At 39.9% G+C, this 22824-nt stretch overlaps 1 protein-coding gene across 3 annotated transcripts in view; it reads left to right on the top strand.

Moving 5' to 3' along the window:
* The window catches only part of ptbp3 (polypyrimidine tract binding protein 3), a 65479-nt gene that overhangs the window by 27745 nt on the left and 14910 nt on the right, over positions 1 to 22824 (top strand). For 2 of the 3 annotated variants that reach the window (XM_084400552.1, XM_084400553.1), the window contains 5 exons: positions 3270 to 3345; positions 14245 to 14414; positions 17669 to 17815; positions 19643 to 19810; positions 20506 to 20616. In XM_084400552.1, coding sequence (XP_084256678.1) covers positions 3321 to 3345; positions 14245 to 14414; positions 17669 to 17815; positions 19643 to 19810; positions 20506 to 20616 — 621 coding nt within the window. In that variant the 5' untranslated portion in view covers positions 3270 to 3320. The remainder of the gene's footprint in view (positions 1 to 3269; positions 3346 to 14244; positions 14415 to 17668; positions 17816 to 19642; positions 19811 to 20505; positions 20617 to 22824) is intronic. The other variant, XM_084400554.1, reaches the window with a different exon arrangement.

Raw genomic sequence — 22824 nt, 5'->3', positions numbered from 1 at the left:
ATTCTATCGTTTTTGTGCCTTTTTTTTTGCATATTCATACTCTGCCTGGGCTCATTTGAATTTCATCTAAAAAAAGCGAAGATAGGCTTTGTGTTGTTTCCTGGTAGGCTGAGGGGACAATCGCGCTCCAATAGGGAGACAGCATTGCAGTGGCTCCGCCTGTGAAGCCAGCTCTCCCTTCCAACAACACCTGGCTGAGTTGAATAACACAAGCGCTGTGCTGAACTCGTACCTGCTGTGTGTGTGTGTGTGTGTGTGTGTGTGTCATGAATGACCCTGTGCATGAACTCGTTTTTAATAAGAACTAAAAAACTGCGTCGTCTCATTTATATTGGAGGTGGATCTCATATGTCTGGATGACTGCAGTTTATGTTTCTGAATTGATTCAGTTGTTTTTTCTATACGCATGAGACTTTAGTTAACATTTGTGTTTGGATCCCAAAAACCTATTGTTCTTTTGGTACAGAGGCCACATATCCATTTTTGGTTGTTTATTTTTGGGATTTTATTGATTTTGACTGTGAGAGAGCAGACCGGAAAGGTGGATGAATCAGATCGGGAAATGACCCAACCTGAATTCTAACTAAACGTCTCCCACGTACACAACATGTCGGAGCTCTTGCTCTTCCCAGCAGGCCATGTCTCTGACCTTTGGCAGCAGTTTATTTTTGCCCTGAAGTCTGAAAATAATGTTAGTCCTGGCTTCTTGGAGCAAAATCTGTTGCAGTTTTGTTCTACCCTCTCTGCTCTTTAGAATTAAACAGCCAGTTTTTGCTTCTGTACCTTTAAGGCTTTTAAATGTAAATGACCTTTGTTGTGATTGGCTAATTTCTTTGTAGGCGAATAGCACAGACAGCATTGGTATGTAAATGAGGTCGGTCTTGTTCTAATATTCACATGGTTGTGACCTTTAAACTGTTATGATTGATCTCTAAATGACCTGTTCTTTTTCATAACTTTAAGCAATATCACAGAGGAAGTTGTGAACGACCAAACCACAGCTCAACGGATATTCAGTCGCAAAATTCCACCTGTTAGTTCGTACATTTTGAATCTGCCAATGAAAATAGTTTCAACAGAAAAAAAGGAGTGTTATGTGTTGTCAGGCAACACAAAAAGACGGAATAATAGAGTATACGAGTGGAGCGAAATGCATTTTGCATTCCCACTCAAAGCCTTCTGTAATTAATCCGTTCCTGCTCCACACCGGGCTTTCCATTTCTTGCTCCCATCACCAGAGAAACCTACGATGAGTGATACTGGAATGAGATAAAACGCAAATGCTTTTTTGATAATACCACACACTCTACTTCCACTCTCCACTGTCCGTAATCTCTGGTGAGAACTATCAGGAACAGAGAGGGATGCAGTGAAACATCATCATCAATGATGTTAAACTAAATATAAGCACTCTCGGAGGTCTGCTTGGCCAATCAAATACAAGGATCAAAACTAACTGTGTTATTATATAGTGTATTTTTTTTCTGATTTTGAATTCACTATGTGCTTAACATTTGGTTTCAGAAAACCATTGAAGAGTTTGGTGTTTAGGACTGGACTATGGGATCAATATCCCGTCAAAAGTTTTGCAGACATGGATCAAAAAAGAATAAGCGTGAATCAAATTTTTTAAAACACATGTAAAAAATATATTGCACAAACTGAAAAAAAATAAAATAAATGCAAATTGATCACAATAGCAAACAACGTGGTCACGGATCAAAATATAATAAACGTGAATAAAAAAACAACAAGCATGTATAAAAACTTTAATCACATTAAAAATGATATTGCACAAAAGTTAAACTTATGTTCATGTTTTCTTAAAAATTATGTTTTCCTTGGTTTTATTGCTCAGTACTTTGTGCTCTCTTACATTTTCTGCTCATATTTTACTCTTTTGTACTCTTTTTTTTGTGTGTGTGCTATTCTGATCATTTTGCTTTACTTTTTTCAATTTGTGCAATATAGTTTAACATGTTTTAAAACATTTATTTTACGCTTATTATTTTTTGATTCGTGACCCCAATACTTTTGACGGGATATTGATCCCATACTCTACAGTTTGACCCCCCCTAATATAAAAAATAAAAACTAATAAAAACAACAAAAGCACATAATAAAATTACTAAAACTAAACTGAAAATAAAAGCAGAAAATTTATAAAAAATAAAAGGTAATTTAAAGTATAAAAAAAAAGTATGTAAAATATACTTAAAGTATATAAAAAAAATAAAGTATACTAAAACAACACAGATTTAAATAACTTTTGAATTGCCCAAATAGTTTTGTTTTTTAATAAGTAGACTAAACATAAAATGTCTCATTTCTGCACATTCTTTATCGTCTAGCACAAGAAATTCAACTCAGTCACAAAAAAGCTCCAAAATTAGAAACTGAGGAGGAAGACAATTACAGCATTATTCCCTGAGCTGTAAGGGCCTCGCTCAGGAAATACAACACAAATGGACACATTTCCTCTAGAGCAGGGTTGGGCACCTCCAGATCCATTTTCCTGAATAATTTGGCTCTAGCCCTGATCAAACTCACCTGCCTGCGGGGATGTACAAAACGTGTCCTCCGAGGTAAACGCATCCCCCGTACTTTTGTGTGTTCACACAGAGGTTTTCATGGGCCAATGTGAATAAATCTAGATTTAAATTCAAGGAGATTCTATGCATGAACTGCCGTTTTATTTTTTATCTGAAATGAGGCAATGTAAGCAACATGCAGCGCTAAACGCTCTCATGTAATGCACTGCGCTAGAGTCTGGCTACAGTATCTGAGGGCAGGATCACGTGCCAGCCATCTTGTAGCTGAATAGATTGTATTCTTGATCTGCTCACCTCACAAACAATTTGCTGCTAATGGATGCATTTGTGTGCTTGTTAGACACCGTCCTCAAGGAATTGACGAGCTGCTGAAATTTCCCTTCTGGACTGAAAAAAACAGTCCTTTGATACGGCACAGGGCCTTTCGATTGGTTTTCTGTACTCGTCACGCTGGTCTGTGTTATTAGATTTTGAAAGGATAATTTCACCATCCATGTATGCCGATGACATGAGAATAGTTTAGGTTTGGAATTCATTCCCTTTTTTGTAATATCACTTAAAGATGGTTGATTTTACAGGTTTGAGTTCAATTTTGCTAAACATTTACACCCAAGTTTGGAATATAAGGGTGTAATAGGTGATGTTTTGGGTGGTTTCTCTGGTTCCCACGTTGACTCATTTTGACTGAGACTTTTATTTTATATTTGTGTGTTTCAGTGGGCATCTGGAGAGCCTCCTGTTTCCGTCTCCTCGTATTGCTGTACTACCATGAGCAGTTCCACTCCATCCACAGGTACTGTCTGTTCATCAACATCACTTCCATTAACAGGCTAGACACTTTCAGACCATTTTCAGATGACTTGACTTGGCCTTTTTGTTGAATTATTCATCTGAAGGATAGGCTTGGGCGATAAATCGATTTTATCGATTAACTCGAATATGTAGTTTACGTCGACTTGTTTGAATGAAAATCGGTTTTCTCTTTAACATCTGCCGACCCTCCCCTCTGGGCTCCCGTAGTTCCGAACGGGCTCAGCGTTTGCCATAGAGATGCACAAACAACATCCCAATCCACCCATTTTATGTTATGTTACGTTATGTTATGTTACATTTTCACTGTTTACAAAGGCAGGGCCTGCCATCTAGTCTTTTTGGCTTGTTGTTGCTGATTGCACTTTAACCCCAAAGGGGGAAATCCAGATCAATCAAAAAAAAATTAAGTTAAAACTTGTTTTGAACAATTTCTTTATTCTCTGATTTTAAGTAGAAAAAAAAAATCTATTTAAATCGGATTTTTTTGTGAAAAAAATGGGAATTTATTATTTTTTTAGGCCATTTCACCCAGCCCTAGTGAAGGATTACTTTCGGTCACAGATTTAAAGACCACGTGAAATCAAAGTTGTCCCTGCTTGCTTTCAAATGTTGTTGTTTGCGATTCATGTCGAATGTGTTTTCATTATCTATTATTAAAATTTAATAACCTTCTCTGCCTCTGAAATGACTTTTCTTTTCTGCTAAGCAAGGGTGTACAAGTGTGGCAAAAATAATACTTCATTCTGATTGGTCAATTACAGCATTCTGCGGTATAATGAGCGATAAACAACTTGTCCCAGGCAGCTGATTTCCTACATAGTGGCTGTGTTAGTTTAATGTCTCTCGTATCACTCGCATAATAATATAATTTTAATTCAAATCAATATTTTATGTCCATTTATTTATTTGCTAAGTAGCCGATAATAATGGGGATAATGTATGCTACAGTGAGCTGCTCATTATCGCATAAACCTCTGCTTCAGCTCAGAGTCCTGATCAGCAACTGTAAGTTATCCCTTATGTATTACCCCTATATGTTTCACCTACACATTTGTTTTTCATGCTGAATATTCTGATTTGTTCCAATATCTTACAAAATTAAAAGGTCATACTACAAAAGATAATGGGTGGCAAACCTTGTTTCGTTTTGACATTCTTAATATATTTCCATGAAAAGTGTAACACTGTTTTCATGGGTTTGCGAACATTATCCCACAGTCGTGATCCCACAGGAATCATCTTAAGATCTTTATAAAGTCTGTTAAAGTGCCCTTATTATGCTATTTTAAAGGCTCTTCATTTTGTTTTGGAGGTCTTTTACAACAGGTTTACACATACATCCAACAAGGTCAAAAAATACTTTAATTTTCTCATAATATACATTTCAGCTTCACCTCTTTTCTCACAGTGTCTTGAAACTGTTCGATCCGGTCTCTCTAAACCCCACCTTTCTGAGAGCCGACTCTGCTCTGATTGGTCAGATGGCCCAGTCTGTTGTGATTGGTCAAACTTCGCTCTGATTGGTCAGATGAACCAGTCTGTTGAAATCAAACGCCCATTACCATATCTGAATTTCAGCTGCAGAGGTTTCCTCAGCATTTGATTCACAGTGATAAAAACTCTTAAAGTCTCATACCTTGGAAGTGCATGCAAAGTGGATTTTTAACAGCACTAAAAATGAACTATGCAATGATCAGTGTATGATGGTGAAATGGTTGGCGAGTGTATTAGCTGTTATTTGAGCATCTGAATGGAGATAAAATGGAGGGCAGAATGAAATGACCCCATCATCTGCTCTCTGCCATTTCTTTTCTCTCTTGCTCACTCATCCTTCCCCTGGTACACAATAATCCTTAATATGTTGTTGTGCTTTGGAAAGGGAAACAGTGTCTCTATTATTTTCGGAGTTTAAAGTGGAATGACCAGGGATAGCCTCCGGACATGTTCTATATTTTGATATTTTCTGCTTCTCATGAAAGCTCCCCAGTGAAGAGCTTTTAAGATGTTCTTGGCATTTTAGTGATTCGGCAAAATAATTGCAAAATGATGGCTTTTAATGTGGTCTAGTGCTGAATGGCTGGTATGATCTGCGGATACGTGTTGTACTGTAAATAATGCAAAAAGGAACAGATATTAGTATTGTTCTGAAGATCAAAGTTTGCACATCTCCGTAATGTATTGCTGTTTCTGCCATTTCCCATGAATCATTGCAGTCGTGCATTTCTTTGGCATAGTAATGGTAAATTCATTATTTTTTATTTATTTTATTGATTGATTGATTGATTAGAGACTGTATCGCCAAAGTCAGAATGCATAATTAGATTTTAGGATCAGAAAATATTTGGAGCTAGTTTTTATGTTTTTAATATATTGGTTTTGTCTAGCCTGACTAAACCATATTAAATAAATAAATGATATAACAAATACAAATTATTTATCTTATTATGCATAATATTATTTACATTTTTATATGTAGGCTATTTGTTAAATAAATAAATCTTAATTCGATCATTTGGCCAGTAACTGTGTCCACTTCAGAAGTTCAGACCTGATCTTATTTTACATTTTATGCTAACCTTAACCCTTGCGTTGGACGAAATGTTATGATTTTTTTTAGAAGACAAAAAAACAAGTATGAAGGTCCACCCCTAAACCTAACTCTCAGTGGGGTGTAAGCATATCATACAAAAAGGTATGAATTTGCCTAAATGTAAAATATTTACGAATTGCCTTGAGTGTATTGGAACTTTTTGTCAATTTCAAAATCGACTACCAGCCTTTTCACTGTTTGTTTTCTCAAATTTGTGGGGTTTATCACTAGTCTAGGGTAGTTTGCTGTTCTTGTCCGGTTTATCTGGTTAAAACTATCAAAAAAAAGAAAAAAAAGACCTGCCTAACCAGCTTTGTCAGGCTGGGAGATCAGCTAAACACCTTAGGTTACAGAGTTTTTTTCCTGCAGGGTCAGTAATAAAAAAAAAAACATGTCTTTCAACCGCTAGTCTGAAATGCACAGTCATTAGCATTTAGCCAAATTAGCACAAAATGCAATCTTGAACTGAACTCTACCTCAGGCATTTGTTTTCCCTGTTATGTCGCATCATTGTTTGGGTTTCTTGACGCAAAATGGCCTTCACAGTACATCGTGGTCGTTGCTACACAAAACTAAGGAAGCCATAACAAAGCTGACCCTGAGTCTGTGTCCTGATAGCCCAATCGAGCTAGCTTACATCAAGGTCAATATAGTCCCTGCTGTTTAACACTGATAAACATGCTTTCAAATTCCTCCCTGGTGTTCTGTGTTGTTCACACTCTTTGAGCTGTATATATTGTCATTAACTGAATGGTAATAATTATACTAGAAGGCATGTTTACTCTTGTCTGACCACTTTAGCTGAAAACTTGTTGTTTAATTAGAACGTAATTAGAACGGATGGGAAGTTGTTGATATAAAATAGTAGCTAAAATTAAACATTAGTCCTTTACAGTGTGAGGAAGCTACTCTGAATCTGTAAATGTGACAAGCTACAAGTTAAACTATAGTCAAGTTACCATTTTAAAATAGTTAGCTACACTACAAGCACAAGCTACTAACAAAAAGAAGCTAACTGCATTGAAGGTGTGTTTGTTCACATTGAATTCACAGTTTGAATTTTCTTGTTTAATTTATTTTCAAGATCTGAGGTGATCCATTTCCACTTTCAGAGTGGCTATAAAGGTCATGCAAAATGATCTTCAAACTCATACTAGACACTTTTAAGATTAAATAAAGCACATAATCAGTGCCTGAGATTATTTTCATACTTTGTATGTTGTTGTTTCAGCCGCTATGTTGCCGAAATAGTTTTTTTTAATAGAATCCGATGTCACCTGTCGTGACACAAACTCTTAATTAACCTGGAAAATATACCCTTTATCGCATGTCGCCACATCGCGTCTGGTTAGGACAAAGTGTTGGTTTGTTTAGTTTAGTTTGTTAGTCCCCAACACTGGTCCTATAGTCACTACTTTGTCCTTTATGGCTGTATAACATCAGAGCTTGTAATCTGAAAAGCATGTAAGGACCGTATCCTTTTTTCCCATACGAAGCAAACCTTGTGTTCCAGCACATCAAGCATATGAGAGCCCAAAGGCTCGGAGTCGTTGCACCTTGGCAAACACATGCACACTTGATTGCTGTCTACTGGGACCACTCTGCCAGAACAGTACAAAAGTATTTCTGCCCTGTCAAACCTGACATACTCCCTCTTGCCCCTGGCAAAGTTGACAGTACAGCCCATAACCGTGAGTTAAAGCTGATCAGACATGTTTGACTGAGGTTATGGTGTGTGTAAGTGAGTAACCAGCCTTTATCAAACTGAAGACTATTCTGTTCTTACCCTAATACATGATGGATCATAAATGTTCAAGGATTTTTCACTGGAAGTGGTCGTTTGTGAGAGGACAGTGACAAAGCAACAGACAGGTAGAACTGCGCAAAGGTAATACTTGTGGTGAAGGATGGCATTTCAGGAATGTCAGATATGGGAATTGTTGACGGGAAGTCACAGAGAGCTCGGTTGTGAGCAGCATTCCGTGAATTCTGTGGTGTCCTAGCAACAGTTTTACTGTAGTGGGATTTCACAGTGCATCGCTGAATTAACTGTGACAGCAAGGATAAGATTCTTCTCTAGTCTCTTGGGTGATGCATAGACAAATATCACGGAAAACGGATGCTTTCTACAAATGGATAATGCTGCTTCAGTGCTGCAGAAATCCTGTGATTTGCAGAACAACTTCCTCATCCTGTATTGGCTTTGTTTGTTGCACAAACAGAAGTTTGATATTTGCCTAGTATTTTAGAGTTGTTTGTATTACTCCAGTCTTCAGTGTCACATGATCCTTCAGAAATCATTGCTGATTTGCTGCTCAAGAAACTTGTTTGTTTAATTGTTATCAGTGTTGAAAAGAGCTTAATATGTTTGTGGAAACGGTGTACATTATTTAGAGAGAAATAGAAAGTTTCAAAGGAACAGCATTTATTTGAAATAGAAATATTTTGTAACAAATGTATTTACTGTAACTTTTGATACATTTTATGCATGCTTTCAATTTTTTTTAAATATAAGATAAAATCATGGATCATGTATGTTTTCATGACATTCATAAATCTACATCAAAGTAATAGTTCAGCCAAACCTGGTCATCATTTGCTATTTTTATTTTTGCTTTATTTTATTTAGGCCTATTCCTTTATAGTTCATATTAAATTTTAAATGTTGTCATTTCTTGCCTACAAAACAGAATGATTTATTAAAGTCTGTAAAGGCCAATTATTTAAAACTTTGGAAATAATGTAGGAAATCTATCTAGATTTGCTAGCAAGTCAAACCATCCCATGCATGGAGTTTATATATGGCTAGTGCTTTTCATAGATCCTTTTTACTCATTTCCTCTTGAAAAGCCTGTGGCATATTCGATTCAGGGATGGTTCCTCTAATCACATTAAATGCACAACAATAAGATTTGTTAACGACACAATGAGATGAATTGGCATGGAGAAGCCAGATGCCTTGATAGGTCATGTGTATGGTCACCATGGTAACACAGGGTCAATGGAAAAGTGGACCAATCATCTTCCTGTTCTCCTGGTGGCTGATATGTGGCGAGATGCCTGTCTCTAGGATACGTCAGGGTCTCATCCATGCGTCATATATAAATCCATAGTTGCAGTAACGGTTCAGTAATATTAAAGCAAAATGTATGTAAGATTATGCATATAAGGCGTTGCATATGAGATTTTTAAAATGTGCTAAAGTTCCATAATTGAGCTTATTAAACCTTGAACATTTTTATATTCTCAATGAGCCTCCAGGGTGAAAAACTGCAGACTAAGAGCTATTCAACATCAGTGTTATACTCTTTCAGCATGTTGTGTCCTTTCTGCAGTGTGGGAAAATAATGTGAATACAATCTGCCTGTTCTGTAAAGGGATTATCTAGGCTAGTTTCTTTAACTCTCTGCATGTGGTAGGCTACTGCCTCTGCCTGCATTGAGTTATTCCACTGGAGGTTTTGTTTTGCTGCCTATTTAATCGCACCCATGTTCGGTGTGTTAACAGTAGATGTCTTGCAGATGCAAGCTTCAAGCTTGTTTTTCATTATCCATACTGCTTTCGACTAAATCTAGATGCCGGGTCTGTACTAAGGCAGACCTCGTTAGTATTAAATGTGGGTTTGTATTTGTGGCAGTCAGACTGAGCAAGTAATTTGAAACCCTGATTATATTTGATCTGTATCAGTATGTTGATATGTTTGCTAACATGGTTTAAGCACACTTTTATTCCCCACAGTGCTGCAGTATAGTCTCTTTTAGTTCATTTTATAATGTCATGGAAGAATTCAACACTTATCATGGTTTTGAAAAACTAAAATGTTTGCTGACACCAGCTTCCAGAAGGACACCTAAAAACAGAAGGCAACACAAATTATAATAACCCTCATAGGACTACATGTTGTTGCTTGGTGCCTGTTGGTTTGATAAGGCTTGTTTTTTGTTGTAAATCTGTTCTCTGTGGTGAATTTCACATAGGTTCTTCTCCTTTTAGTGTCAGTGTTGCATCATAAATGACAAGTTGGCTGTAAACGCAAGTCTGTAGCGGTGGGAATATAAGAAAAAGCCTATTGAGACCAGGTGAAGCTTGAAAATCTGTGAGGGGTGGGAAGGTATCTGCATGCTGGGCTATTAGAGGAAGGACTGGGTTGAGAGGGGAGGGATGGGATCACTGTGCTGGGCTGTGAGGGAAGAGTCTAAATGACTGTGCTGGGCTGTGAGGGAAGGGTCTAGATCACTGTGCTGGGCTGTAAGGGAATGGTCTAGATCCTTGTGCTGGGCTGTGAGGGAAGGGTCTAGATCACTGTGCTGGGCTGTAAGGGAAGGGTCTAGATCACTGTGCTGGGCTGTGAGGGAAGGGTTTAGATCCTTGTGCTGGACTGTAAGGGAAGGGTCTAGATCACTGTGCTGGGCTGTGCAGGGAAGGGTTTAGATCCTTGTGCTGGACTATGAGGGAAGGGTCTAGATCACTGTGCTGGACTGTAAGGGAAGGGTCTAGATCACTGTGCTGGGCTGTGCAGGGAAGGGTTTAGATCCTTGTGCTGGACTGTGAGGGAAGGGTCTAGATCACTGTGCTGGACTGTAAGGGAAGGGTCTAGATCACTGTGCTGGACTGTGAGGGAAGGGTCTAGATCATTAGTTTATTAGGGAAAGGTCAAGTTCTCTGAACTGTCAGAAAGGGATGGAATCACTGTGCTGGACTGTGAAGGAAGGGTTTAGATCCCTGTGCTGGACTGTGAGGGAAGGGTCTAGATCACTGTGCTGGACTGTGAGGGAAGAGTCTAGACCACTGTGCTGAACTGAGGGAAGGGTCTAGATCACTGTGCTGGACTGTCAGGGAAGAGTCTAGACCACTGTGCTGGACTGTGAGGGAAGGGTCTAGATCACTGTGCTGGACTGTGAGGGAAGTGTCTAGACCACTGTGCTGAACTGAGGGAAGAGTCTAGACCACTGTGCTGGACTGAGGGAAGGGTCTAGATCACTGTGCTGGACTGAGGGAAGTGTCTAGATCACTGTGCTGGACTGTGAGGGAAGGGTCTAGATCACTGTGCTGTGTTGAGGGAAGAGTCTAGACCACTGTGCTGGGCTGAGAGAGAAGAGTCTAGACCACTGTACTGGACTGAGGGAAGAGTCTAGACCACTGTGCTGGACTGAGGGAAGAGTCTAGACCACTGTGCTGGGCTGAGAGAGAAGAGTCTAGATCACTGTGCTGGGCTGAGAGAGAAGAGTCTAGATCACTGTGCCGGACTGAGGGAAGAGTCTAGATCACTGTGCTGGGCTGAGAGAGAAGAGTCTAGATCACTGTGCTGGACTGATGGAAGAGTCTAGATCACTGTGCTGGACTGAGAGGGAAGAGTCTAGATCACTGTGCTGGGCTGAGAGAGAAGAGTCTAGATCACTGTGCTGGACTGAGGGAAGAGTCTAGATCACTGTGCTGGGCTGAGAGAGAAGAGTCTAGATCACTGTGCTGGACCGAGAGGGAAGAGTCTAGATCACTGTGCTGGGCTGAGAGGGAAGAGTCTAGATCACTGCTGGACTGAGAGGGAAGAGTCTAGATCATTGTGCTGGGCTGAGGGAAGAGTAGATCACTGTGCTGGACTGAGAGGAAAGAGTCTAGATCGCTGGGCTGAGAGAGAAGAGTCTAGATCACTGTGCTGGGCTGTGAGGGAAGAGTCTAGATCGCTGTGCTGGGCTGAGAGAGAAGAATCTAGATCACTGTGCTGGGCTGAGAGAGAAGAGTGTAGATCACTGTGCTGGGCTGAGAGGGAAGAGTAGATCGCTGTGCTGGGCTGAGAGAGAAGAGTCTAGATCACTGTGCTGGGCTGAGAGAGAAGAGTCTAGATCACTGTGCCGGACTGAGGGAAGAGTCTAGATCACTGTGCTGGGCTGAGAGAGAAGAGTCTAGATCACTGTGCTGGACTGATGGAAGAGTCTAGATCACTGTGCTGGGCTGAGAGAGAAGAGTCTAGATCACTGTGCCGGACTGAGGGAAGAGTCTAGATCACTGTGCTGGGCTGAGAGAGAAGAGTCTAGATCACTGTGCTGGACCGAGAGGGAAGAGTCTAGATCACTGTGCTGGGCTGAGAGGGAAGAGTCTAGATCACTGCTGGACTGAGAGGGAAGAGTCTAGATCATTGTGCTGGGCTGAGGGAAGAGTAGATCACTGTGCTGGACTGAGAGGAAAGAGTCTAGATCGCTGGGCTGAGAGAGAAGAGTCTAGATCACTGTGCTGGGCTGTGAGGGAAGTGTCTAGATCGCTGTGCTGGGCTGAGAGAGAAGAATCTAGATCACTGTGCTGGGCTGAGAGAGAAGAGTGTAGATCACTGTGCTGGGCTGAGGGAAGAGTCTAGATCACTGTGCTGGGCTGTGAGGGAAGAGTCTAGATCGCTGTGCTGGGCTGAGAGAGAAGAATCTAGATCACTGTGCTGGGCTGAGAGAGAAGAGTGTAGATCACTGTGCTGGGCTGAGAGGGAAGAGTCTAGATCGCTGTGCTGGGCTGAGAGAGAAGAATCTAGATCACTGTGCTGGACTGAGAGGGAAGAGTCTAGATCACTGTGCTGGACTGTGAGGGAAGAATCTAGATCACTGTGCTGGGCTGAGAGAGAAGAGTCTAGATCACTGTGCTGGCTGAGAGAGAAGAGTCTAGATCACTGTGCTGGGCTGAGAGGGAAGAGTCTAGATCACTGCTGGACTGTGAGGGAAGAATCTAGATCACTGTGCTGGGCTGAGAGAGAAGAGTCTAGATCACTGTGCTGGCTGAGAGAGAAGAGTCTAGATCACTGTGCTGGACTGAGAGGGAAGAGTCTAGATCACTGTGCTGGACTGAGAGGGAAGAGTCTAGATCACTGTGGGGCTTTATTAAGGGAAAGGTCTAGTTCTCTGGACTGTCAGAAAGGGATGAAATCACTGTGCTGGGCAGCGAGGGGAGGATTTAGATTGGTGAGCTGTGAGGGGGGAAATGGGATACACTGTGCTGTGTTGTAAAGATCTCTGGACTGTGAGGAAAAGATTGGATCACTGTGCTGGGCCTGTTCATTTTTTCAACTGTGGCTGGTCGTCATGCTGATGGTAGCACTTTCTTTTGTGCACTGCTGTTTCTCGCTGCTTCCTCTCGTCGGCAGGCTTAACTTTGGAAAGAAAGAGTTTATCAATGCGTGAGAGAGAGAGAAAGAGAAAGAGTTATCTCACAGTCACTCATCCTTGCACACTACTGCGTTCATCATAGGGAGCATGGTACCATTTTTACCCCACATACAATCTGAGGAAGATTTGACCCATATTTTAATGTGACTGCAGAAATTTTCCCTGTATTACAGTAATAGAGCTTTTAAGTTCAGCACTCATACATGGCCTACTAAGGACCAGACAAGAGCCCAAGAGTCTAAAATGCCCATTCATTGGTTTTTGCTTCCGAAATTACTTCAGGGTGACGTGTACAACTTTTCAGTGATAAAGTGCTTTCTCCTGTCCTGTCCCAGTTTAATGTTTAGAGACAATTTTACGAAATCCATTTGCATGTTGACTTCCTGAAGAATGAGTGCTTTGTGGTGCTTTCAAACATATTGTGATCGGACATGTCATCTTTTGGCTCAGTGGTGTGAGTTTGGGACAATCAATGGGAAGTTGGGCAAATTGACCACAAGTCTGCCCAGTGCCCACTGTAGTTTGTAATCTGTCTTGGTAAAAAAATTAAATAAACGTATAATACATGCACATTCTAGGATCTTTTTGTATCTGACACTGAGACTGATACAAATTGCTTTGATGCCATTATCTGCAATCAGACGAACACAAGGATTGCATGGGCTTGCAAGAATGTGAAAGCTGTAAGTGTTGAAATCTGAGGCAGGCACTACACCATGGTCTGTCTCTGTTAAACCTGTCACCAGCCTGTGATGTGCCCCTGGACATAGCCAAGTGCCAAACGCCCCACAATGGGTGCCATTTGGAGTCTTGACAGACTACAGAGGCCTGCATAATCCTGTAAGAGGCTTGTTGTATTGTTTCGGGGGGAGCATCAGAGAAACTGCCCACCACCGTCATATTGTCAGTTTTATGTTTCTGCTCATGTCTCTCTGTCTAGTGTATCTTGTTCATTCTAGGTCCTTCGAGAGGCCAAAATATTTTGTAACTGTGACCTTTTTGGTGTCAGTCAATCGATAATAGTGGTGTTTGGTGGGTCTTGTTTTTGTAATATCCATGTACATCAATGCCAGTTTTGGCATTTGGAAAACTGGTAAAAGCAAAAAATGGATAATCTGTCTCTCTTTTTTTTTTTCCTTTTTGGCAGCTAATGGCACTGACAGTAAAACATACAAAGGAGACCGATCTCCCTGTGGCCCCTCCCGCGTCCTCCACGTCCGGAAAGTACCCATCGAAGTGTCTGAAGCAGAGGTCGTCTCACTAGGAATCCCTTTTGGCAAAGTCACCAACCTGTTGATGCTTAAAGGGAAAAACCAAGTAGGTGCTCCATGAACCTGTGAACACATCTCTGCCCTATCTTTCAGCTCTGTAAGTTTTTAGTAGCACGACTGTCGGAACCTCAGTTATTTGAAAAACACTGATGGGTTTTAAATTTGCCTTGTGAGATTCTCAAACCTCACCTTATGCTTTCAAGTTGGTTTAGTGGTGGAATTTCCGGATTAAATGGCATGAATAAGATCAGAGGAAGCCAGCGTACATATTCCCACTGTTAAACCTCTGTGTGGTTTAACATGGTGTAACTAACAGGATTTTGGAAATGTGGGCCTACCCTACCCAATGAGGACAATGGTGTGACAATACCATTGTCTTAAGGCTGGCCCACACTAAAAGATTTTTTAAAGACCACAAACATGACGATAAAAAAAATCATAGATTTAACTACTAATTAACTTTGTTCCTATAGTGTGTGAAGTGTTGCGATGTGACTAAGACAGCACAACACACACTAACCGACACACACTAACAGTTTAACAGTCCCGACTGTGAACACGGGAAATCTCACAAAATCTCTTGCTTTCAAACGTGACTTTAGAGTAAACAAACATGGCGAACGTCTGGCAAAAAGAAATGGCAATAATAGTGTTCAGACTTTTTTTTTGTACAGAAAATTTGACAGAAAAAAGAAAAAAGTTTGGATGAAGGCATGTTATGCTACCGTCAGCTTGCTTTCTGAATTGTTAACCTTTCCGGTCCATGTGACGATCTACAGAGCACGTCCACATTTGTCCTTGTGGTTCCCCCCCACAACAACAGGATTTCTGATCGTAAATATTCAACATGTATGGCTCCGAAGTTCTTCCGTGCAGATACAGGGCCCTATCTTGCACCCAGCGCAATTGACTTTGTACACCGACGCATGTTTCATTCCTATTTTGCACCCGCGCAAAGCGCGCTTTTCCCTCCACAGAAGCACGTCGCTAAACTAGGGAATGAACTTGCGCTCCCTGGGCGGTTCAGCGCAAAAAAGGAGGCGTGTTCCGGCGCAAACGTTCCCTGGTGCTATTTTACTGTTCCATAAAACAATTGCGCCACTGGCCAGAAAAAACCTAGTCTAAAGTCAGTGGCGCGTTGCGCGTTGTTCATTAGGCTATTTTAAGGGCGCATGCTTGACCATAATGTATAGAGTGCACAACGCTCATACACTGTGATTCTCTAATCTACACACAAGCAGCAGTTTTCATTTTTGCAAATCATATTATTACAAATGATAGATAGATAGATAGATAGATAGATAGATAGATAGATAGATAATTTATTATAAAATCATACATCTAGCTTACACATTTACCCACATTATTATATACCTGTTTAACCGAAGCTAATTTGGGTGTGTTTCTCGATCCCCAATGTCACTGGGGATATTCTGGGGATATTTAATTTGATTTTATCAATCAATAAATTCCACTAGAAACAAACCTTGTTGTATTATTTTAATTTAATACTGTGAAGCTGCTTTGATACAATCTGTATTGTGAAAAGCGCTATACAAATATACTTGACTTGACTTGACTTCTCTCTCTTTTACGGCCGTGACGAGAGCGTTGGTCTCCTCGGCTGTGAACCGCTCTTGGCGTGCGCCTGGCAAATCCGCCGTTATAATAGCAATACGCCAAGGAAAAAGCGCGTCTGCTCTTAAAGGGAATGTGAGATGTCGCTCTGATTGGGTTATTTCACGTTACGCCCAAACCACACCTATGAATAATGAAGCTACTTCAGACCAACCCCTTTTAGATTTGCGCCAGGCGCAAGAGTCATTTATCCCGCCGGGAAAATAGCAACAGCGCCGAGACCCGCCCACAAAGTTACTTGCGCTTTGCGCTTTGACACTTGCGTTTCAGATCGTTAAAATAGGGCCCACAATCACTCTTAACACACCTCACACCACAGGAAAATCTGATAAGATAATCTGTTGAACTATTAAGATAATCGGGACTGACTAGGATTGTCGGAAGGGGAGAATTGGGCCCAAAATCTGCCGGATTATCTTGCAGTGTGTGGGTGCCTTTAGGGATTGTGGATGTAAAAAATTAAGCCTATTAAGATTTTTAATGACAATTAAGCATGTTTAGTAGCCTCAATTAAGTAGCCTAATGCCATAAAAAAATCGTACATTTAAAAAAAAAAAGTGTACTTTTGTGTACATAATTTAAAATACATTTAAAATACATAAAATACATAAAAGTGCTTTTCTGAGGGTGTAAGATTATTTAATAAGAAAATTACTGGATGCGCTTTTAATGTGTCTATGTATTACAGTAATAGGAAAGTAACCTTTCACATTACGGAAATGTTAATGTGTTTTTTATTTTATTTATTTATTTATAATAATTTAGTTGGAAATATGCTTAGTTGTCATGAAAATAATTTGACCCAAAAAAACACAATCTTAAAATCTGATTAATGCCTTAAAATATTAGTCATTCTCTTTACACAAAATGCTAGTCCTATTTTTTTTATTTTGGTTTTAGAGTGAAATATGACCCAGACATTTTTTTGCCATGAGACTGACCCGTAAAAACCCACTATACTAAGAAACGCCACCATCAAAGAATCATTTTGCTGTATTTTCTCCTTTCTAAGGGATGGTGAGGACAAGGGTCCAGATCTGTTTTAGCTTAATTAGTGGTGGCCAGTGATAGAAGCTGAAGTGTGCGTCCTTTCAAACACATCAAGGTCCGTCTAATAACAGAAGCCCTGCAAAAACACAGCAGTCTCCCGCTTCCACTTGAGTGCCTTTTCATATTCAAATTCAAAATGGCATATTTAGACAATAAAAGACGGGCAGACAGATTTCTAATGCCCCTGTTGCATAATTTGTTGTTTGTTGGTTGATTTGATTGGGGCTTCAAAAGATTCAGTTTATTGTTAGATTCTGCATCTATAAATCTCTCACACCTTGCTTGATGAGGTAAGAATAATTATTAGTGGCGCCTGTTAAGACAAGGATTAGTGATTTGAACAAAACTCAAACTCAGAATATTAAACTTTGTCCCGTATTGTTTGTGCTACCAACATGATTATGCTTGTCCTTCCATATGTGCAAAGCAGCACTGATTATAATTACTATTATTTATCTCCATTTCTTTTAGCCTGTCGATTTTTATTTCATTTGAGTGTTGCATTAAAACAGGCTAAGAACAAGTTGGATTGAATTTACACCACATATGTGCAATTAGCTGAATGATGTTGTTATCAGGATTTAGCACTTACTTTCTCTATTTGCACTACAGGCTTTTATAGAAATGGCTTCTGAAGAAGCAGCCATCACCATGGTCAACTACTACACCACAGCTGCACCCCATGTCCGCAACCAGCCCGTCTACATCCAGTATTCCAACCACCGTGAGCTCAAGACTGATAATCTGCCCAATCAGGGGGTGAGAATTACATACAGTCTAACCTGCTCTTTAAACCACCCCTTTCACTACCATAGTAGGGTCAATGCCAAATAAAGTTATCTAAGGTCATTTATTCATTTAAAGGAATCATTTAAAAATAATTGTTTAAATGCATGTGTCAAGTTTTTAATGTCCAGTCACTATTTGCCATTTTCCAGCTAAATGTATTGGGCAATATCCAGTCATTTACAGTTTACTTGAGGGTGAAAGAGTTCCCTACGCAGCTTTCGCTTGGTCACATTTATATACGCTGTGACCAACAAAGCTGCTTGCTTTAAAAGTGACTTCTGTGTAAGATGTTCTTCATATATCTTTACACTATTGACTATAGAAATGGTCAGTAGTCTTTTTTTTGGGGGGGGGGCTGCAAAATCTCTACTTTTAGACCAATTTCAACAAAGTGTTTGATTTAGTACTCTCAAAATGTCAAGTGAAGTAATACAGACGTCACGGTTCGGTGCATACAGTCAGATGATGAATACGGTCAGTTACGGGCATTCCACACTCCGATCCAGAAGGGGGCGCTCATGTAATGACCATCGTAATGCAACGCTGTTTGCTAACCACCACAACAGGAAAAAGAGCAGAAGAAGAAGAGTCAAAACAAGAGTTTAGTTGGCACACAAGAGCTTGCTAGTAGCCTATACGCTGAGTTTCGATTAATTTTTGTGCCGCGATCCACAAACTTCACGGAAAGATAAACCTTTATTTTACAACAGAACAATGTTTTGGTTTTATTATGAGATTTTTATTACCGTTTTGATTGATTATCTGTATGACCATAAATGGATATTTTTAAGTTGTTTCAACTTATAATGATACAAAATCATTTGGCATTGTGCCGATTTGTGTCGTAAAAGTCTCACCACAGTCCAGTGATGAAATATGCGTGTCCTGGAAACGGGAAGCAGCAGGTGCCGCTTCACTCGCTGTCTCCTCGTGGAAAGGTGAAGAAGGCTCAGACGTGATGGCACTTTTTCTTCTCGCTCATCTTTCTGTGGTTTCTTTTTTTAAAAAAGGAAGATTGATGAAAATGAAAGAAAAGAAAATGACAGCATGGGCTACGCACAACATGTTAATCAAATGACATCATCCAGAAGTGCCAATCACCAGAGCTAGGCAAAAAATACTATATGAGTTAAAAAAAAATCTTCTTTTTTTTTTTTTTTTTTACACAAGAGATGCTTTTCAGTTTTGTAGCTGATTGTGACCAAATACCTTTTGTTTTTTATCAGCCCTACAAAAAAAAAAAAAAAGACCAATGCAAGAGTGTGTCCTGTTTACGGCTTAGTGCTTAAAACACTAAAGGAGGCTGGACTGTACCAGCTAGGGAACTAAATGCCGTTAGTTGGATCAATTTCCTGTTTATACAATATGACAACCTGAACCAACCTTGCTATGTCTTAAAATGGCAAAACCATCAACTTTTTAAGAAAACTTACCGATTACTTACTTGATTCAAAGTCATGTCTACAGGTGGAAAGTGTGTGAAAGGCAGATGAAGCTCTAACCTAAAACCTATATGTAACCCTAACCTTTTTTTTTTACAAACTCAGAATGGCATCTCTGCATATATAGTGCCTCCTTTATACTTTTGCTTTACCCAGAGCTAATAGTTTTACAGTAGGCCTAAGTAAATCGGCTCATTACAGAGTCATTGCTGATAGTGCATTTTAGTGCCATTGCAATCAGGCATGCCCTCCAGTGCAGTGGTGAGATTGAGGTGTGTTTGTGTGTACTACTCTGTATGAGTGGAAAGTTTTGGAAGAGTTTGGTCCGAATGTTAACTTTATGTCTCTCTTGTAGAGGGCTCAGGCTGCTCTGCAAGCTGTCAATGCAATGCATTCTGGGAATATGGGTCTTTCTGGGACTGCGACAGCCAGTGATGGCGGGATGATGCCTGGTCAAAGTCCTGTGCTTCGTATCATCGTAGAGAATCTCTACTACCCAGTGTCTCTAGAAGTGCTACACCAGGTGAGACTAGATTACACCAAAATTGTAAAATGAAGGCCATTTAATATGACTTTTATAATTATTCTTCATTTGCTTCAGGTATCTGTACTTATTTTTGATTCATAAATAATAACTTAATCAATATATCAAGTGACATCATGATATTCAGAGAAATAACAAGTCCTTTTTTTTTTTACTTTCTGCAATATATCAAGCAATCCCCTGGATATTCACTTAGTTCGTTTGCTTGCTCTACTTTCAATGTTTACTCTGTACACTTCCTACTTTGTTGTCACCTAGCAACCACATAAATGTACCCTTCCACAAGGTCAAAGTGTCACAAAACACTTGTCTTCAGAAATTTATTGAAGCCCTCCCATGGGAACTCATGAGTTGAAATCTAGATCAGAAGAGTGCTGGGAAAACTGAAAAAAACATCTTAAACCAGCCCGAGGTGGTTTACTAGTCTCAGCTGGTCTACAAGGCTGGATTCCACTGGTCAGACTGGATTAGTTTAATGGTTTTAGAGTGGTTCTGTGCACTTATAAGATGACTGATCAGCTAAACCCACTGAACACCACCTTGGCTAGGTTGGGAGTCTAGCTGAAAGACCAGCCAAACTTGCTTAACCAGCTCAGATAAGCAAACCTTCTAGGGCTTAAACTACTCTGTTTATCATGGCTGTCCTTCATGTTCTTATCCTCTCCTTCATTTAGATCTTCTCAAAATTTGGAACAGTCCTGAAGATCATTACCTTCACCAAGAACAACCAGTTCCAGGCCTTGCTACAATATGCAGATCCAATGAACGCACATCATGCCAAAATGGTCAGTACCGAAATAGAACCACAAAATGCTCCCCTTTATTATCTTGTTGGTGGGATGAATCGGGTTGGGTGGGATGAAACATGGCAACCAGCTTTAGTATACACTAGTTTAGTTCCTCTGTCTGTCCGCGGAGACGGACGGTTTAGCTGTGGTCATCCTTCACCAGCGCTCCGTCCCCTATAATCAACACTTCATCAATCACACCTGTCTTACATCACCTCAGTTTTGGCGCTCTCTGGTATTCTTTTGGTGCGGCGCCGAAAATTTATCAAAGCAACAGGAAGACAGCAGGAAAACCAGCTCCCAGTAGACCGCACAAATCAAGCCGCCCCTGTAATTAATATGTCACCGTTGAGGTTATCTAATGAATGCCAATGCAGCTCACCAGGGGGAAAAGAGCTCGCAAGTAATTACTCCTCTGGTCTGAGGGTGTTATCTATTGTGCGGCTGCCATGTTGCATTGCCTCCTTGCACAAAGAGAGTATTTGTTAGTGTTACAGGAGGGGTGGGGACAGGGGTCTCTTTTGAAATCTGCGATGAAGCCCCCCTTCCTCCCGGTTAAAATTGCGGCAAAAAAAGGAACAATTGTGTGCAAATGCACCTTATTTTTCTAGCGTAGATCTTTACTTTTTATATAAAGATTTTAAAAAAAAGTATTTATCAAAATCGACAGTAAAGACAAAATGCTGTCCTTTTGAACTTTCTATTTATCAAAGAATCCTGAAAGAAATGTATCACAGTTTCCACAAAAAATATTAAGCAGCAGAACTGTTTTCAACATTGATGATAATAAGAAATGTTTCTTGAGCATCAAATCATATTAGACTGATTTCTGAAGGATCATGTGACACTGAAGTCTGGAGTAATGATGCTGAAAATGCAGCTTTGGTCACTGTAATAAATTACATTTGAACATATATTACAAAAGAAAATAATTACATGTATTATATTAAACTTTTGAGCACTAGTATACGGTATATAACAGCACCATAATGCTAGGGAGTTGTGGGTGGATGCCAGGGCATTGCATTGCAGTTTCCAAGGTGTTCTGTGTGGATATTTTAGTATGTGTGATATTTTAATATGGCTTGAAACCCTCATTTAATATAAGAGTAAGACACTGGGATTTCCAGGTTTTACCGTCCGCCGTTCGGAATTAGTATGTCTGATGGCTGAAAGCTAATAGCACACGGCTCTTCATTCTTCAGGCCACTGTCAGCATTAGATGTGATTTGCATTTGTCATCAGGGTTTAGTTAAACGAAGTTCCCCTGTGGGAGAAGTTAGTTCACATTCCCTCCACCCTGCCAAACCTGTTTCAGGCCTAAACAGACAATTCTATAATTAAAATGTCGGACTGGATTAAGAGGCAAACTCATGTTGTGTGGAGTTCTTCTTTTCTGAAACTAAGCATCTAAGCAGTAATCATAGGTTCATATACATCTCAAATGGTCATAGTGAGAAAACTGACCCATTTCTATCCTTATAATGGCTAATACTCCGGGTTAATAGTAGTACAGGGGGAGATTACCTTAAAATAAAACTCATCATTGGTGTTGGGAATATGGTTTGCAGGTTTGAATAATTTTTACTGCACATGTTGCTTTTTATTTTTAAACTTCCCTGTTCTTCAGTGCCCTTGTGACCATGGTTTCTACCATATCTGTTTTAGTAGTTTGGCTGTCGCTTACTTTAAGATATTGATTAACAGATAGAAAAACTGAGATGAGATGTTTGGGCTCCATTAAACCCTGATGTAATGAAGCAGAGCAGGTGTAATCAATGAGAATGTGCCGGAATAGTTCAATGTCCTGTGATCGGAAAGACAAACAAGCTTCTGTTACCTGTGTGACTGCATTAATCTAACAGGAAAAGGATAAAACATTTTTAATTAGATAGATAGATAGATAGATAGATAGATAGATAGATAGATAGATAGATAGATAGATAGATAGATAGATAGATAGATAGATAGAAATTATATATAAATAAAAATTATATAAACATAAACTGACTCAAATTGTCCCCAATGTCTTGTGTTTGCAAAGGGTGAGCCCTAAGTTTGATCATATATCAGTACTACAGGGTGGGCCATTTATATGGATACACCGTAATAACATGGGAATGGTTGGTGATATTAAAGTCCTGTTTGTGGCACATTAGTATATGTGAGGGGGCAAACTCCTCAAGATGGGTGGTGACCATGGTG

The sequence above is a fragment of the Rutilus rutilus genome, assembly GCF_951802725.1.
Source record: "Rutilus rutilus genome assembly, chromosome: 25".
NCBI lineage: Eukaryota > Metazoa > Chordata > Actinopteri > Cypriniformes > Leuciscidae > Rutilus > Rutilus rutilus.
This window is presented reverse-complemented; position numbering and strand designations above follow the sequence as displayed.